At 46.6% G+C, this 19,351-nt stretch overlaps 1 protein-coding gene and 1 pseudogene across 1 annotated transcript; both read left to right on the forward strand.

Annotated features, from left to right (window-relative positions):
• The first annotated feature begins 12,534 nt into the window (after positions 1–12,534).
• On the forward strand, positions 12,535–12,885 carry LOC106628782 (endogenous retrovirus group K member 6 Pro protein-like). Its single transcript, XM_014261967.2, has one exon. The coding sequence runs from the start codon at positions 12,535–12,537 to the stop codon at positions 12,883–12,885; it is 351 nt and encodes a 116-aa protein (XP_014117442.2).
• Positions 12,886–16,673: 3,788 nt separating this feature from the next.
• On the forward strand, positions 16,674–18,016 carry LOC148183658 (uncharacterized; annotated as a pseudogene).
• The last annotated feature ends 1,335 nt before the right edge of the window (positions 18,017–19,351 follow it).

The following is a 19,351-nucleotide window of genomic DNA, read 5'->3' on the forward strand; positions in this document are numbered from 1 at the left end:
ACATTTTTAACCTCCAACAATATAACAAACTGCTCACTCTGCTTTCTGAAGTAACGCAAGCTTCCTGGTGTTGAGTTTTCCCTCGCATTCCTCCCTCCTCCCCCCACGTTCTCTGAAGGGACGGGGACAGGAGTACCACGCCGCTGGGGAATGTCTGGGTTTCTCGCGCTTTCAGAAAGGGCAGTTCATCCCCCCACATTCCCGGGGCTCCTAACTCTTTAAACCTCATATTTATCTTTTCCCCCATATCCTGGGTTTAAACAATCTCTCTTTAGAAATACTCAATCCCATTTTCTAGACTGTATATAGCTTACCAGACCTGGCTATCTTCAGATTACTGACCAGCAGAATCCAATGTTCCGAGTCCAGGGCCCTTGGAACTTCGGAATGTAATAGCAGATGTTTTTCTCCAAACATATTTCTTTCAGGAACTGGTTGCTATGATCCTGCAGGTGTTGATTGAAACTTCTGTGAGTTTTTGTAGCAAAAACACGGGGCACCATTTGTAACTTTTCTCTAAAAAAATCCTTTTTCTGTTTCTCTGTTTCTGCTCATCTCTTCTGTATTTTTCTTTTTATTCTTGGATTTCTCAGCCTCCTTTGGACTGAATTCTTTTGGGATCCTCCCTCGTGGGGAGCCCTGCTTATCTCAGTTCTTATTATTAGAAGAAAACTCCCGAGCTCATTAGAATCTTGTTTCTTGTGTTTATTAAAAGGTCATCACAAAACTTAACAGGTCTCTCCAGGATGGCTACACAAGGTTAATCGTTGCAATCTGGTACATTTCTTTCTTCTGATGGTACAAACAAGGCCTTGTGGCACACTTTGTGTCTGATGCACAAAATGGCCCTGAAATACGCAGTTCTTTTATCTTTATACCTATTTTTACCCAATTAACAATAGACACATATATTATTTTTCTTAGTGACCCAATGACCCAACACCTGTGTGCTGCACTACGGTATTTTCTATCCAATCACTTACTACTACCCAAAAACCCCTAGGAGAATGTTATAAATGCAAAGGCAGATTTGGGTTAAATAAAAACAATTTATTATAAAACAATTTTTATAAAAAAATAAAAAATGAGGGAAAACCACAATAAAACAAACAGCGCAGCGCTGGGTGGACAGGGGTCTATACCCAAAGGTATAGGTGTTCCCAAATCCACGAAGGAGGGTAAACTATCCGGGGTTTTTATAGGGATTTTTAGCCTTGAGGCCAAATTCCAGGCAGGCACCATTCATCAACAGTCCTTGATTGTCGTATGAATTGATTTCCTGGCATTGGAGAATAGAGTCGAATGGACGTCCGGACCGAGTCTCCTCATATGTAAAGAAATTCTGAGTGGCTCTTGTGGTTCAGGCCATCCGGATGGGATGGCTGGATCCGGGTTGGAGCCGATGGATATTTCGGCTGGATTTTTCCTTTTGTTTACCTGATGGCTTCCCCCAACGGTAGCCCGCAAGGCGAGGTGTTCAGGTCCGGTGATGAATATCTCGTCGGTGCCTCTCCGTTTTGGCTTGATGTTTCGTGTCCTGTCTATTCTTCCCCGTTGATGGTCACCGAGCCTGTCCTTGTCAGTTTGAGGAGTTTTTTTTTTTCCTGTCAGCTTGATGGGCCGCGTCCTGTCTATTCTTTTGTTGATGGGCGCCGGCTAGGATCGTTATCCTTTGAGTGGGAATTCGTGGCTAGATCTGGGAAGGGCTTGTGTGTCATACTGTACTTTATATTTTATATCATTATTGTTATATACATTTATTTAGATTTCTACGAATTTTTACAAGTTCATTTCTCACAAGAAGAACATGAAGAAGAAAGAAGAAAGACAAGAGACAACACCCTAAATCCTCCATCTTGTCTCCTGTTCTCTAAACTACTTTTTCACCCAGTGATTTAAAAAACTTTCTAATCTACACACTTACACTTTTAGCTTTTTCTATCTAACTTTAACATTTGCTTTCATGTATCACCATGAAAACATGCTCATGAATTTCATATTATATGAAATTCAGTGTTTCTTTGAATCCTAGAACTAAGTATTAGAAACAAGGGCACACACTCTGTATCTCAGACTCCAACACCTGCAGGCCTCTGAGGAACAGTCGGCTGGAACAGCAGGGATGAGCAGAGATCCTGGGCCGGTGGCTGAAGTGTATCAGCAGCTCCGTGGTGGTGGCTGGCACTGCCACACGTCCCGGCAAGACAGGGGGTGCGAGGCCACCAACAAAAAGGGAAGAAGGAGAAGAAGCAGCATCTCCGTCTGGGTGATGGCGAAATTCCCTTCTCTCCACCGCAACAGCTCCATGCCCAAAATGTCTTTCTCCAAAGCTGAAGAAAGCCCGCCAAACTGTCCCCACCCTCCTTTTTCCTTGATCACTTCTCCCCCGAGCCTGGCCACTCTTTGTCTTTTGTCAAGCACCCACTAAGTACCCACAGTTAGGTTGTCCCTGCAACTAATGGGTAAAAATTCCACGGGCAAGCCAGAACAACAAAAAAGGACACCTAACCCCCAGCAAGTCACAACCAGCCAGCTCCCATAGCCTCATCCTGGCCTTTTGGATCAGCTGAGCCATCAGCTCTTGTGGCTTGGTGATGGTTTTGGATCGTTGATGGGAGAGGAAGACTCACTCTATAATTAAGAGTGCATCTCTCTGCCCCTTTGGCCCATTGGAATATCAACCCATGTAAGTGTGGTAATTTCCCCAGGACAATGAATTTTAAAGACAGCTCAGGCTTATATCAGTGAGCCTGTCTCTCTGTTAAAGCCCTTTCTGCTTTTTTAATTGCAGTTTTTGCCTCTTGCCTGTTCCCTGGGAGAAAGCAGCTCTCTCTCCCCTTTCAATAAATTGGGCAGAGGATCTAAGTCCTCGTTAGTGAGACCTAGCCAGGGTCTGACCCAGTTCAAAGACCCACACAGGGAATGCAGATCTGCTAGAGTTTTGGGGTTACTAACAATTTCCAATTTCTGTGGAACAACAGTCCGTGCAGTGATCTCCAAGCCCAGGTACTTCCAAGATGGCATCCTTTGAACTTTGTCCTCTTGCAGTTGGAATCCAGCAGAGGTTAAAACTTTAACCGTTAGGTCAAGTGTGTGTTGGAGTATAGTGTCATTGGGGCAGCACACAAGCACATCATCCATGTAGTGTAAGATGATGGCTTCTCTTTTTTAAGTGCGTACTGGGGACAACAATGAAGTTACATACCACTGGCAGATGGAAGGACTGCATTTCATTCCCTGAGGTAGAACCTTCCAGTGGTACCATTTCACTGGGGCCTCTCGGTTGACTGTAGGAACTGAGAAAGCAAACCACGGTGCATCTGCTGGGTGTAGGGGAATTTGGAAGAAAAAGTCTTTGATGCCTAGGACCGCCAATTGCCAATTTTGTGTGAGCATTGTCGGGGAGGGCATCCCAGGTTGGAGTGACCCCGTGTCCTCAATTACTTTGTTTATCTCCCTCAGATCCTGAAGGAGGCGCCACTTATCCTTCCTTGGCTTCTTTATTACAAAGACTGGGGAATTCCAAGGGCTAGTTGTTTCTTCTATGTGGCCTTTGGCTAATTGTTCCTCCACAAGTTCTTTGAGTGTCTTTTCTTTACTGAGTGGCCACTGATTTACCCAGACTGGATTATCATCCAGCCATGTTAATTTTTGGGTAGGGTGCTCCACAGCGGCCGCTTCTAAAAATCCTGGGGAGCCTCAGGGATAATTAGTTTGACTCCCCACTGGTACATGGTGTCTCTCCCTCACAGGGGGCACTTGTAGTCAGTGACAAACGGACAGACACTGGCCAATTTCCCGTCTGGCCCCTCTTAGAAATCTTTGCCAATTTTACCCCTCCTACACCTTGGATTTTGCCAGCCACGGGTTGCAAGTCCCAGTGTGAAAGCCACACCTTTTCAGATATGATAGTCACATCTGCCCCCGTGTCAACCAACCCTTCCACATGGAGGTGATGTGATCCATGGGTCAGGATGCATCCCGTGATGGGTTTGTTGTCGCCAACCACTTCTGCCCAGTAGACACCAGGTGTTTTGTCATCTACTGGAACCTCTGCTGGAATCGGGATGACTTGAGCAATGATTTGCCTCTTGGCCAAATAAAAGGGTGACTGAGGACAACGTGCCAGGAGAACAAGGTGTGTTAGGTCTCCCTTAATTGTCATGGGAGCCACCTCAATCTCCATGGGTGTGAGTGCTGTGTCCCCAGTAACAAAATACTATCCAGTCCTGCCATGTCTTGTGAATTGTCCTGCAGGTCCACTCCAATGACTGTCCAATGAATAGATCTGAAAAGAAAAGCTTTGGCAGTTACAAGTCTGGATTGCTTGTGAGGCTGCCAGATGTGGTTAGGCATGTGTTTCCCACAACTATTTTTTTGCAGTCCCGCAGCCTGCTTCCCTTCCTTCCCCTTATCAATTAAAAGAGAGGTTTTTCTCATTCTAGAACGGGCTCCATTTATATTATTGAGCTGTGTGGGGCTGTGCTATCGTTCCAGTTCTTTTGTTGGTTGGCTACTGCTTCCTTTTGGTATTTCTTTTGGTGCTGGCTTTGAGGACAGTCTCTGGCAAAGTGTCCTGGCCTCTTGCACTGGAAGCAGATGATATGCTGGAGCTGCCCTGATGACATCTTTTTCATTCCTAGTGTTGCTGCTGCTACAGTCCTTGGGTTTGTCAGTCCTGACCTCCTGTCTTGTGCACCATACAGATCTGCCTTCTTGGCACATGCCTCTATCATCTCCGCTATAGTGGGTGGAGGATCAATGGGCAGTCCCAGGATCACCCTGCAGCAGGCCTTGTTGGTATTCCTTTGAGGCATCTCTTTAATCAGTTCTGCCTGAGCCACTGGTCCTTCCACTTGCCTTTGTATTTGTACTTGAAGCCAGTCAACAAACTGCAAAAAACTTTCTGATGGAAACTTTAATATTAAGATAGCTGCCTTGGGTTTCAACTGTTGGCAACTGGTTAAAAACCTTTTCTGCCACACCACAGATTTTATCTAAAATGGATTTTGTTAGTACCCTAGCCTGGTCTTCAGGTTTAGCCCACACCCCCTCACCACATAGATGTTACAAAATGATTTCATTATCCTCTGAATCTTTTGCATCCTGGGTGCTTTGCTTGAGCTCAACCAGGAGCTTAAGGTCTTTTTTAAGGACTTTTTCCATGAGTTTTCCCAAAGATCAAACTCTGAGGGGGTTAGGAGACACTGGAAGAGGTCCCTAAGATCAGCTGGAACTAACTCATAAGGTGTTAAAGTAGTTCTCACCATTCCTTTAAGGACTTCACTATTTCTACCAAATTCTCTTTGGACTTTGCAAATTTCTTTTCTATTTTGGTAAGAGAAAGGTTGATAATGTCTATTAATCCTTCTTTTACCAATATCTCTTACAGGAACAGCTGATAGCATATCTTCATCATCCCCAGGGTCTTTATTCCTTGGGTTCCTCCACCCACCCCCACCCCCGCAGGGGCCGTGGGGGTCCCGCCCCACCACCAGGTCTGGGGAGGGGCCCAGCCCCACCCCAGCGGGAGCTGGGTGGGGATCCATTCCCCCCCCACCCCAGCAGGAGTTGGGTGGGGGTTCACCTCCCCCACCAGGGGGCAGGGCCGAAAAACCCCTGGCCCCCCATGCCGTGGGAACAGGGTGGGGACCAACCTCCTATCCCGTGGGAGCAGGGGACAGAGCCACCCCTCCCACCCCCACCCTCTCTGTGAGAACAGAGGGAGGGGGCATGGGAACCATGGATCGGAAAGGGGGCAGGGTCACCATGGGAACCAGGACTGCAACACCTGGGGGCGGGGTCACAGGGTGACATCGTGCAGCACGGGAACATGGTGGAGGGGGGAGGGATGTCCGAGGGAAGGAAGGGGTTGTGGGCAGGGTAAGGTGGGCGGAAGGTATTATGGGAAGGAGAAGGAGGGTAAGATGGGGGTCCCACCATGTGGCCAGCTGACACATGGCCAGTGCCATCTTGGACCCCAGCCACATGGGGATAGGGGGGTCACCACTTTTAGAACTAACAGAACACTTTAACTGAGGAGTAACAACTGGGGTAAAAGGGTGCAGGGAGAGATCTCTGCTAGTCTGCGCACAACTACCAGAGACAGGGGGCTGAAAGAGACATAGAGCCAGGACAGCTACAGCCAAGCCAGGTTTCCTGCGTTTTTCGGGCTGCCCCATGTATCTCCTTCAGCTCAGGACCAGAGGGTTTGGAAGAAGGGTTAGGGGAAACCAAGGGAAACTGCTGTGGCTGTCCCTTCACTTCCCTGTTAACCAGCTCTTTCTGAATTAAAAGAAACAACGGAAGAAATTTTGAAGCAACTTTGACTCCCTGTTCTACTTTAAGGGTTAACAAGTTTCTGATCCTGTCCCAAGAAGAGACAGTGTTGTGAATTCATGTTGTAAATATTAGCTTTTCACAATTATTCTGATAAATATATATTATATGCTTTCACTATATTATTTTCTCTCTTAGTAAGTTATAGGCTTAGATAGGAATTCTGAATAATAAAGATACGTTTCATCCGGACAAGGCAAGACAATGGGAGGATCAAGCTGTGGAAAACAGGCTGTTATCAGCAGCAGGAAATGGAGAGCAAACTGTTATCAAAAAAAACCCGGTACCAGGACGTGGGCAGGGGGGAAAGATAAGCTCAGCTGCCCTCAGAAGAAGGATGAGGGGCCCAGAACCTTATCAACAACTGACCATCTGCAGAAAAAAGGAAACCAGACTCCAAAAGAATGCTGACCAGCAAGAATAATGATGACCAGCAAAAAAATTATGCTGACCAGCAGAAACTGAGACTGTGCAAGAGCATGATCCAAGAAGGCGGAACCAGGGAGGGGACATGCTTGAATATGCATTAACCCCTCACAGCAAGGATGGGATAAAAGGGGTATCCATGAGATACCAGGTGTGCTCTTGGCAGCGCGCCAAGGCACCCGGCCGTTTTAACCCTTTGCTTTATTTCTTATGTCTCCTAATTGTCTTTTATTTATATTAAATTCTTTTTATAATTTATTAAGTGAATCTCGTTTTTAAGATGTAGTTTTTAAGACAGAGCTGAAGACATCTGCATAACACCATGCACATGTAGAATCCTTTTGCTGCCTGTCAACATGTACAGTGCCTGTGTGAGGAGAAGCAATGTTCTTGTTTCTCACCAGGCTCAGCAGAATGCTTTCCTGGCTGTTAGGTTCCTGATGGGAGCAGGGTTTCCTTTCACTTCTAAACTTCTCAAAATAAATATTAATTTTTAAATTGCATTTCAGCCAATTCTAACTGTGTGTGACTACATAAAGGATCACAGGAATGCAAAGGCATTGTGCTTACTCTTTCTGTGTGCCAGGAAACAGTGTCTGGGCTGTTTGTTGCCTTCTTGTCCCTGCCCTACAACATCTGAATTGAGTAACAGGCTTCAAATGGCATTGTTAAAATGGTGAGCTCAGCTTGGTAAATAGTCAGTAGGATGACAGGGGTATCCCTTCTCCTGGTTTGGGGTGGGGAGTGAAATTGAACTGGTACCAAGGAAGCTGTCTCCTAAGAAACATGGATTTGATAATTTCATTAGTATTGAGCTAAGATTTAATGACATAATTGAAAGAAAGGTTAGTTTTCATACTTTTATGTATCTCAGGGTAACATTTTTATATGAAATATGTCTGGAAAATTTTGGTCTTTTTCATGCAAAAGCTGATAAGGATTATATTGATATTCTGTAGATCTTCTGTGCCACATAAATTACCACTTCACTGTGCATACTGTGCATACTAATTCGCTTGACAGTGTATGTTTTACAGAGGTATTATCACTGTGATTTTTAATCTTTCTCACATATGGCATGGTGAAAAAGCAATGATGAAGCCTAAATCTGTATCAAAACTGAGAAACCATAGAGTGTGGGAATTTTCCCTATATAAATTTTTCATAACTGCTGCATGTGTTACAGTGCACAATTCATCACCAGAGCTGCTTACTCACCTGCTGTAGCCATATTTGTATCAGGCTATAACTGCACTTACCCTTGAGTTTCTCAGGAGATTATAGTGCTCTTGCAAAAAAGAAAAAAAAAGTAAAATCTTTAAAAGAAAATAGCATCAACAGTATTTTTTCCTGTTACTTTCGTAGCTCCAATGCTTACATTTCTTTCTGCTAACTTACAAGATACTTATCTTGGTTTAGCTACAAGAAAGAAAATTAGGTAAGTGCAAAAATGTGTGACAAGTGGCCATAAATGCAAATGTGCTGACCTCCATAAAAAATGAAAGATGTGCCTAAAAACTTCCTTCAAACAGTGCTTCTGAATCTTGACATCAGCAAAGTGTCTGTAACTTCAGGCCCTTCTGTGGTAACCTGCAACTGGCAGGCTTCATTTGGGAAACCCTATAAAGGTGTAAGGAGTAAGCAAGGAGGTCTGTGTTTATATGGGGAGACAAAGCCTTCCCTATTGCCTGTGTATATACACTTTAGTTAACAGGGTAGGTGTGATAGAAGCCCAACCCTCAAAGCATCTTCAAGTTCTGAAGAATAAAAAAATTGAAGTTGTGTGAGAAATTGTTTTCTGAGAAAAATATCCACCACTTGGCTGCTGGTAATATCTGACACTTAAAAAGGCAGCTGAGCAGTGAAGGGTATGGGATTCAAAGTTATTAGAGCGCAGGTTTCTCTCAGGCTTCAGAGTAAAACCAAAAAAATGAAGGGCAACCAAGCAGTTCTTGTCTGGTAATAGTGGACTCCTGTGGCAGAGAACTTCTAAAAACCTGAGAAACAGTAATTTATTATGATGTGCTGCAGCTCAGTGTTGAATAATTGTATAGAATTACAGGGACCTAACAGAGATTTCAGGTGGGAGTAGTAGATCCAGCTTGGTTTTCTTTTCACTTTCACTGCTGAAAAAGGATAGTGATACCAGAAATTGTCCCTTTCACCAAGGAAGTAAGTTATCCTTTTCCTGTACTTTTACCCAGAGTAATTGCCTAGACTGTACATGTGCAGAGCCTCTTACAGAGGTACTGGTTCTATAAATTGTGCCTGGGCCGCACCTGCACAATCTTTGAATGTGTAAAAAATACCAGGTTATGTATTTAGTTCCTGCTAATAAACAGGCTGGAGTTCAGGGAATTGTACTAGTCTGCTGAATAGTATTTCATAGGTACACAGTTTTGTTGTTTGTTGAGGTCATTGCTGAGATTCATTAATGTTAATGGTAGTACATGCCAGACATGTAGAATTATTTGTAGATATTTATTTATATGTATTTATGTATTTATATTATTTATTTATAGGCAAATGAATTCCTGGTGCAAACCAATTCTTTGGCACTGTCTCCTCCTAAAGTGCTGACTGTGATTCAGGATGACAGCCTTCCTTCAGGTCCTTCCCCACAAACCTGGATCTTACAGAAGCCAACTGATGTACAGTGTGCACATTAATCCCTGTGGGGGCCGGGAAACTGGCTGATTCAGAGAGCCTGGCTCTCCCTTGGATGCCAGAAATCTTTGAGTTAGTTATGTTAAACTGTTACACTCCATTGGTGTTTTCCCCTGCCATTCTACCCCGATACATGTATCCCAGTTTCCCCCTGCCCCTCTCCGTCCCTATAAATACCCCAGTTTTTTTCCCTGTTCGGGAGAGTGGCTGTCACTGGCTCCCTTCACTGAGGGCCCTGCCTTTATGTATTAAAATAAAGGCTAGTTCTCTGCGGAATGCCACAGAGCGCTCTAGTTCCTTCTTCCGCGCTGCCTGCAGACCGCCGCTGAGCTGAAATCACTCACCGGGCAGAGGATGTGCCTGTGCCCCTGGGCAGTCCAAATGTGGACCACTTCTTCCAGGTAGTCGCGGCACCCCTGCCACCTGAGTTGCCACACTTCGAGGATACCTTCTTGCATTTTAGCAAGAGGCAATCTAAGAGGCTGCGACCGGGACCCTCGCCTACCATTCGGGGCAAGGAAGAGGAGCCCTTGAGGACCAGCCGCCAGGTGACCACCAGCCCACCAGCTTTCTTTTTGCCCATGGGCATCTACTGAAGAGAAATTGTAAGTTGATCCTGTGAAGGGTTTTTGGGCTTTTCTTATTTTCGTTGCTATTTTACTGCTGGGTGGGGAGTGAATTAGGATGGGAAATCAATTCTTGAGATCGAGACTGACCCCTCCTGAGAGGGACTTTTACGTCCAAGTTGTGGGCACCCTAAAAGCGGGAAATATTAAGTTTTCTAAAGGGGAGTTAAAGAGGTTTATTCATTGGGTTTTTAAAAATTTTAAAGTTGATTCTAAGTCTGTTAAATCGGGAAATTTTTGGGATAATGTGGGGAGAAAGTTATATACTGTTCAAGCGGGGGGAGATTTTTCTGTTGCCAAATTTTTTCCTGTGTTTCAAAATATTATCCTTTCATTGGAAAAAGAGGGGAAAAAGGTTGAAGGAGTTTCGGGTCCCCAGTTAAAACCCCCATCCCCGTCAACCTCTCCAAGTGTCCCTAAACCCTCTTCCCTATCTGAGGGGCAGTTGGCAGGTGGATGTAGCCACCAGACACAGGGTTGCTGCCATCTCCCTGACATCCCCCCACCCTCTCTCTACCCTTACCAGGGCAGCACTGGCCATGCCACTTTGGGTCTTTTCCTCTAACCTCTCCCCTATGCCCTCATACCCGGTTGTATTCCCAACCCATTCCTAACGTTAGCATAGATGGCGTTGGCAACATGGCCAGCCCCGCCATTTTGTCCCACTCACACTCCAGTTTTCCCACCCTCAAAGCTCAAAATGGCCGCTTTCCCGCTCCAATCCCTTCTTTTCCAGGTGCATCCTGTTCCTCGTCCCCTCCCACGGCGTTGATAGGTGTAACCGCGTCGGGCCCTGCCCCATCCATTGGGAAACCCCTCCCCGTCGCGGACCCCAGTCCCACCCCTTCACACCAGAGCCCTGCCCCCAACGACATGCCCGCTCCAGGGTCCCAACACCCCGGGACCATGGCTGGAGGTCAGGACGGCTCCAGCCGGAGGGGGGCTATCTTGGCTTCCTCACCCGATCACAAAAAGGCCAACCCTAGGCACCCGAGTCGGCCCTGCGCTATCATCAAGCACACCCCATCTCCACAAGGGGATGAGAGCAGTGAATCTTCCTATTCAGATTCTGAATATGAAGACTACTGGGCTGAGGTGCAGAGGGAAGCCACACGGACGGGGAACTCAGCTCAGTCCTGGAAAATACTTGCCTTTCCGGTAATACAGAGGAGAAACAGGGCAGGGGCACAAGTTGCTGCATGGGAGTCCCTTCACTATAGGGAGTGCAGGAACTTTGTAAGGCTGCTGAAGAACATGGCCGGGGCTCACATTTTTTCAAACACTTGTTGGAAGCCACCTTCATGGCCCACGTCATGGTCCCGCATGACATCAAAAATATCATGAACTGCCTTCTCTCCCCAGCGGAATGTATGCTGTGGGAGAGGCAGTGGAAAAAACATTTAAAACAATTGGCAGATGTCTACGCTAAAGATGCCAACCGAGCAAATTTAACCTTGGAGCAATTAGCAGGAGAAGGTGATTTCCAAAAGCCCCAAGACCAGTCCTGGGATCTGCCTGAAGCAGCCTTACAGGATATTGCCAATGCTGCCAAGATATCTCTTTTTACCACCCCTGATGACAGAGTGCCGACACAGTGCTTCACCAATATTAAACAAGGGGCAAGTGAGTCCTTTTTTAAGTATATTGATAAGTTAAAAGTGGCCATTGAAAAGCAAATAGAGAGCCCTCAGGCGCAAAAGGAATTATTAGTAAAAATAGCAACGGCCAATGCTAATTCAGAGTGCAGAGCAGTCTTACAGGCCCTTCCACTTGACCCTGAACCAACCATAGATCAAATGGTTGAAGCCTGCACCAAGCACTTCTCCGCCTCAAGTGAGAATACAGTGGCACTTGCAGTGGCTAAGGGAGTGGCAGAGAGGATATCTGGAGCTTATGCTGCAGACCCCAACACAAATCGCTGTTTTAACTGCGGCGAGCCTGGACATTTCTTCAAGGACTGTCTGGAGAGACATTTTATACAACCACCTGCCCACCAACGGTTACCTAGACAGAATTGGCATTCGGGAAACTTCAAGCAGAGGGTGGAATGGCCCTGCACTCCAGCATCAAATCAAATGCCGCACCGCTCCACCCTTCCTGCCAAATCCACCATCCTGCCTCCACGGGGACCCCGATCTCAAACCCAGAAGGTGGAGCGCTTCAGATGGGAACCCAGCGCCAATTGGTAACTAGACTCGCTTTACATATGAAGGTTGACTGTATTTACAAAATCTCCACAGGGAAATGTGGACCACCAGGCGGTCCCTCCAACATTTTAATACTTGGGGATCCAACCAACTGTCCAGGACAAATTCATACCCTTCCTGAGGTTCAAACTATATACCCTGGAGATGAAATTTCCATCTCCCTGACCTGCATAGACCCTCCTTATTATTTAAAGGAGCAAACTCCAGTGACACAAGCCTTTTTACTTCCCTGTGACTGCCCGGAAAAGGCTCCCCTCAACCCCAGCGTTATGTGGACTCAGGTTGTGGGCTCCAGCAAACCCATCATAGACGGCCGCCTGTTTTGTTACGGGGGAAGAATTCATTGCCCAGGCATGTTAGACACAGGGGCAGATGTCACCATCATCGCCCGCTCCGAGTGGCCAGACAGTTGGGAGTTACAACCTGTGGCAGGCATGATTTCAGGAATTGGAGGGATGACAGCTTCCATGAGGAGCAAGCGGAATGTTGTCATCAAAGGACCCGAGGGGAAAATGGCGATCATCAGGCCATTTGTGGTGAGGGCACCAATCACCCTCTGGGGAAGGGATCTCTTGTCCCAATGGGGGGCTTGTCTGCGGATTCCCAGCAGGGATTTTTAGTGGGGTCACTGAGGAGTGCGCCAAGCCTACCATCCCTCAACTCACCTGGAAACAACACAATCAGTGTGGGTTGATCAGTGGCCCCTATCTGAGACAAAATTGCGCACACTGGAAGCCCTCATGGAGGAGCAGCTTGCCAAGGGCCACATCACGGAGTCCAATAGCCCTTGGAACTCGCCTGTCTTTGTCCTACGCAAACCAGGCAAGGACAGGTGGGGACTCCTCCACGACCTTAGGAAGATCAATGATGTCATCAAGGACATGGGACCCCTTCAGCCTGGTATGCCCTCCCCTTCTATGCTCCCTCGGGACTGGAAGCTGGCCATCATTGACATCAAGGACTGTTTTTTCCACATACCCCTCCATCCTTGAGACTCCCCCAGGTTTGCATTCTCAGTTCCCTCCCCAAATAGACAGGCGCCTTTAAGGAGGTACCATTGGCTAGTCCTCCCGCAAAGGATGAAAAACTCGCCCACCATCTGCCAATGGTAAGTAGCCCACATCCTGTCACCTGTGAGGGCCCTGTTCCCAGATGCCATCATCCTCCATTACATGGATGACATCCTGGTTTGTGCTGCTGACGATGACTATCTGCACCAGACTTTAGGACAAACCACCCAGACAATTGAGGACGTGGGGTTTGAAATCTGCAAAGACAAGATCCAGCACACCTGCCCTTGGACCTACCTGGGACTCCGGATTTGTGAGCAGACCATTGTGCCCCAGCAGCTGACCATCAGAGAAGACCCCAAGACCCTGTGGGACTTACATCAGCTCTGCAGGTCCATCAACTGAGTATGTCTTTATGTCCTCTGCTTGGGATAACGACGGAAGTCCTTGCGCCCCTCTTCAACCTGCTCCGCGGCAGCGAGGACCTTGATTCACCACGCTCCCTCACACTGGAGGCCTGGGAATCCATCACCAAGGTCCAGGAGGCCCTGTCTTCACGTCAAACCCACCGCTATGAGCTCGGCCTGCCCTTCCAACTGGTTATCCTGGGTAAGGCCCCGCACTTACATGCGCTCATTTTTCAATGGGACATGGCGTTGAAGGATCCACTCCTTATCATCGAGTGGATCTTTACACATAACCAACCTACTAAGACCATTACCACTCTGCAGGAAATCATGGCTGAACTCATTAAAAGAGCTAGAGTCCATCTCCACACTCTTGCAGCCTGTGAGTTCACATGCATCTTTCTCCCATTGACAACTGGAAGTTTGGAGCCTTTGCTCCAAACCATTGAGAGCCTTCAGTTCACTCTCAATAGCTATTCAGGCCAAATTTCTATACATCCACCTGGCCACAGACTTTTCAAAACCACATTTAATTTGGTTCCCAAATTATTACAGAGCAAAACACCGCTCAAGGCTCTGACAGTTTTTACAGACGGCTTGGGGAAATCCCACAAGTCAGTCATGACTTGAAAGGACCCCAGGACACAGAAGTGGGAGTCTGATGTCCAAATGGTTGAGGGATCACCACAGATTGCTGAATTAACAGCTGTTGTCTGAGCTTTTGAGAGATTCTCAGAACCATTTAATCTGGTCATGGATTCGACTTACATAGCCAGAATAGACTGAACATGCATTTCTAAAGAAAGTCTCCAACCCCAAATTGTATAAATTGCTTTCTGAATTAATATACCTTATCTCCCACAGAAAGCAACCTTACTACGTCATGCATATGAGGGCGCACACTGACCTCCCAGGTGCCATTGCCGAAGGGAAGAGGAGGGCAGACACCTTAGCCATGCCTGCTGGAGCAGCCATTGTCCTGGACATTTTCGCACAAGCGAAATTGTCCCACCAGTTCTTCCACCAAAACGTGCCTGCACTGATTAGAATGTTCAAACTACCCAGGGACCAGGCTAGGGGAATAGTTGCTACCTGTCCCAATTGCCAATCATTCCAGACACCTACCATTAACTCCGGGGTTAACCCCCGAGGACTTAACAGCTGCCAGATATGGCAAACTTACGTCACTCACGTCCCATCCTTTGGGAGAGTTAAATATGTACACGTCTCAGTGGACACCTTCTCTGGTGCAGTGTTTGCCTCAGCCCACACAGGAGAAAATGCTAAGCATACCATCTGACATTTTCTCCTTGTGTTTGCTACCCTGGGAATCCCAGAACAAATTAAAACAGACAATGGACCCGCTTACACCTCTCACAAATTAAGAGACTTTTTCAACCAGTGGGGAGTGAAGCACACCACAGGCATACCTCATTCTCCTACAGGGCAATCAATTGTGGAGAGGACACACCAAAACCTGAAAAGAGTCCTTGATCAGCAGTGGGGAGGAACAGAGATCATTCCTCCCATTGAGAGGCTCTGTAAAACTCTGTATGTCATGAATTTTCTAAATTGTTCTCCTACAGAGCCTGAACCCCCTGTAATACAGCACTTCTCCAATTCGACCCATGCCAAACTCACCAAGAAGCCACCGGTGCTGCTCAAGGATCCTGAATCACAACAGACATCAGGACCTTTCCCATTGATTACCTGGGGGAGAGGGTATGCTTGTGTGTCCACACCATCAGGACCTAAGTGGCTCCCAGGGAAAAATGTAAAACCTCATTTAGGCCCTATAACTCCTGGACCAGACTCAGAAATTTCAAAGTCTCCTGAGACCCACACAGGTCCAGAAAAACAACAGACCACTGCAGCCTGGAAACGGAGACACTGTCAGAGTCCACCGAACTGACCTGCCACCAGACCACCAACCAGACAGAAGCCAAACCGTCCTGCTACCAGGACCACAAGAAGACAAGAGCCAACGTCAAGCCCGACACTGTGACATTGCACAAGTTCCCTTAACTCCCTCCCCCTCCCTTTTCCATCTCTCCCTTCCCCTTCTTATCCTCATTACCTAACCCAAATTGCCAGTTTACACCAAAATGCACCTCAATGCTGCTGCTGGTGTCTGGTCATGTGTCCCCTATGCACAAAATAGCCCCACCAGCAACCAACTACCTCATCCCCTGTTGCATCCTGTTTGTTTGATTTTGCTGAGTAATTAGTTAGTATGTTCTGGTTGTTCCCCTCCTGTTATGCAATGGTTTTGCCCTGTTGTCAATTTTGTAAACCCCTCCTATTATTCCTGAACCTCCCCTATCAGTCACCTCTATCCTGCCCCTTGCTACTGCCCATCATTTTAAGCCCTACCTCCCTTTCCAGTACCTTCTATGTCTTTCACCCCCTGTTCAGCGTGTGATTGGTTTTGTAGCTGCTGCTCCACCCATGTAATATCCCCATTGGTCCTCAACTTTGTGTACCCCTCCCTTGACTCCTCCTGAGGAGCTTCCTGATTGGTCTTTGAGTTGTACCCACCCTGCCTTAAAACCTGATGCACAGAGGTGCTCGGGGCTCAGCCTTTTCTCTCATTCTGCTGTACCAGTCCTTACCCCAGTCATTGTTCCCTGTACCTGTTAATAAACCAGTTCCTGGGAAGCCAAAGAGAAGCTGAGTCTCCTCTGTCCTTTTACTGACAACTCAAGATGCCTGAGATCTACAGGGCCCGAGAGTAGGGGGCTCTGGAGGTTCGGCACGGAGTCCATTGCACCCGTGCCGTTCCCCACTCTTGACGCTGCCAGCGGCAGAGTGGATCGAGCTAGCCCAGAGTTTCGGAGAGCCGTAGAGCGCAGCGTCAATCCCCAAAACCTATTCCCCGCTTATAGGTATTTCTTTTAGAAAGACGGGGAGACAGGAGAGGAAGGGGAAAAAGAAAATAGTCCCCCCCCCAACCAAAGTCAGAGCTAATCTTTTTATGTTTTGTTATAGAAAATGGAGAGCAAAACCATCCTTGAGTTCCTGACATTCCTGACCATCTGGATGCTCCTGAAAACATCAGCTGTGGATGCCTGGCTAGTAGCACAGCCCCAGGAGAATGTGTGGATCACCCCCACAAAGAGTCTCAAACAAGACCACATGTGCTTGTCCACGGGCAGCGCCACCAACCCTCTGTCATCCTGCCTGGTAGGGATTCCGTTGAAGCCCCACGAATACCCTTTCACAGGGAAAAAACCCAACCCGGTAGACATTTGGGACGAGTGGACAAAGATTTTGCCCCATGCACCAGAGGAACCCCAGGAATTGGAGCTTTTGGGGTCCTCCAAGGCTACCTATTGCATCAATTTTGATTATGGCCGAGTAGACAATGCATGGCCTGCCTCGGAATACCACAGGGCAATTAAATCAACGAAAAATGTGACTCCCAACAGTAAAATTTACAATCAGTTCAAATGGTGCAATTATACCAGCAGTACACAATCCGCCTCCTCTCATCCTAGAGTGCTGCCCCGGGGAGTGTTCTTAATCTGTGGGGATAGAGTGTGGGCAGGAATCCCTTACCAACTCCAGGGAGGTCCTTGCACGCTTGGACAGCTTACCATCCTCACTCCAAACTCAACTCTAGTGCATGATTAGCTGAAAAAGAATGAATTGGCCCGCCAAAAGAGAGACCTCACTCAGACAAAAATTGTTATAGCCAAATTGAAGATTGGTCATACACAAAGAGGGTGGTGATGTCAGCGTTTTTGCCGTGGGTAGCTGCTGCTAAAGCCTTTGGTGAGCTTTCTCACCTGGAGTGTTGGCTTGGTAAGCAGGCCAACCTGACCTCCTCTGTCTTGAGCGACCTCTTGACAGATGAAGAGACTTTTAGGCACGCCACGCTACAAAACCGAGCTGCCATAAACTTTCTGCTCCTGGCCCATGGACACGGCTGTGAGGAGTTTGATGGACTGTGCTGCTTTAACCTCTCCAGCCACAGTGAAGGCATCCGCGTCCGCATCCAGAGACTCCAACGTGTGGTCCAGGAACTCAGGACTGAAAAGGAGCCCCAGTGGTTTAAGGACCTTTTTGGGAGCTGGGGACTCAAAGGATGGGTTGCCTCCCTCCTCAAAAACATTTTTTGGGTTTTCCTAATTATTATTATTTTCCTATGTATGTTTTCATGTTTTAAGAAGTTATTAGCCAAATCCCTGGGAGATACCTTTTTAATAAATAAAGAAGGAGGAGTTGTGGGGGCCGGGAAACTGGCTGATTCAGAGATCCTGGCTCTCCCTTGGAGGCAAGGCACTTTTCTCTCAGAGAGAGAAAAGTGTCACTCCCAGAAATCTTTGAGTTAGTTATGTTAAACTGTTACACTCCATTGGTGTTTTCCCCTGCCATTCCACCCTGATACATGTATCCCAGTTTCCCCCTGCCCCTCTCCTCCCCGGTAAATACCCCAGTTTTTCCCCTGTTCAGGAGAGTGGCTGTCACTGGCTCCCTTCACTGAGGGCTCTGCTTTAATAAAGGCTAGTTCTCTGCGGAATGCCACACAGCGCTCTAGTTCCTTCTTCCGCACTGCCTGCAGACCTCCGCTGAGCTGAAATCACTCACCGGGCAGAGGACATGCCTGTGACCCTGAGCAGTCGAACCGCAGACCACTTCTTCCAGGTCGTTGCAGCACCCCGCCACCTCCACCGCCTCGGCAAATCCCAGCACCAGCTCATATTATAGCTCATATTTTTCATGCAGGTAACACATGTCTGCCTAGCAAAGCCACTAGAAGACCAAAAGCACTGTGGACAAACAGACTGGAGATACTGTAGCCTTATGTATGACGACAAGAAATTTCCTTAACAGAAGCTTCTCAAAATAGCTGGCATTTGTTAACAGGCTGACTTGTGCGCTCCATGTGCCTCCATGAGCATATTAATTAACACTATTAATCTCTGAGAAATTGATGACACTTCCTAAAAATATCTCAAAAATATATACACAATGTAAGCTCTGTGTTCACAGGATGTTCTGATCCTTTCACTGTTTTTTCTTTAGCAATTGTATCAGTAGCTTATGTAAAAAAATAACATAAAAAATAGCTAACTCACCAAACCACAAATACTATCACTTTCTGTCTGGTAATAAAAGCCAATTTCAGTATTACTAACTTTCATTCAACTTACTGATTTCTTTCAGTGATTTTCCTTTTTCTTCTTCTGTAAATGCTGCTTCTTTCACCTACTAGAATCAAAGAAGAGTAGGGAACATTATTATGGCATGTCAGATTATAAAAGCCTTCAAGAATACTTGAAAAAATATTTTATAAACAATAAAAAGATAGCAACTTCTTTTTATAAAATCTGTCGTCTTCTTAGGCAAGTTCAAAAAAATAATAATTGAAAAGTCAAATTAAACCAAAATTCTTAAATGTTAGGATTAATGATGTAATTCTGATGAAAATTTACCAAAACCAGAACATACATAGTATGATCAAACTGTACTGTACATTTACAATACAGAAATTTCAGTGCTTCCTGCTGAAATTGAACTGCTGGAAAGATGTGTAACAGCTTTTTACCAGTAGAGTAATGAGAGGAAACTGAGAATACTGTGCTGAAAAAAAATTTAAAATTGGAGGAGGAAATTCTTATTAAAAAGATGGGGGTTTGCATGTGTGCCTGACAAAGACATGATAT

Source organism: Pseudopodoces humilis, chromosome 10 (assembly GCF_049639895.1).
Source record: "Pseudopodoces humilis isolate 2021_Gansu_Grassland_sample_001 chromosome 10, ASM4963989v1, whole genome shotgun sequence".
NCBI classification, from domain to species: Eukaryota; Metazoa; Chordata; class Aves; order Passeriformes; family Paridae; genus Pseudopodoces; species Pseudopodoces humilis.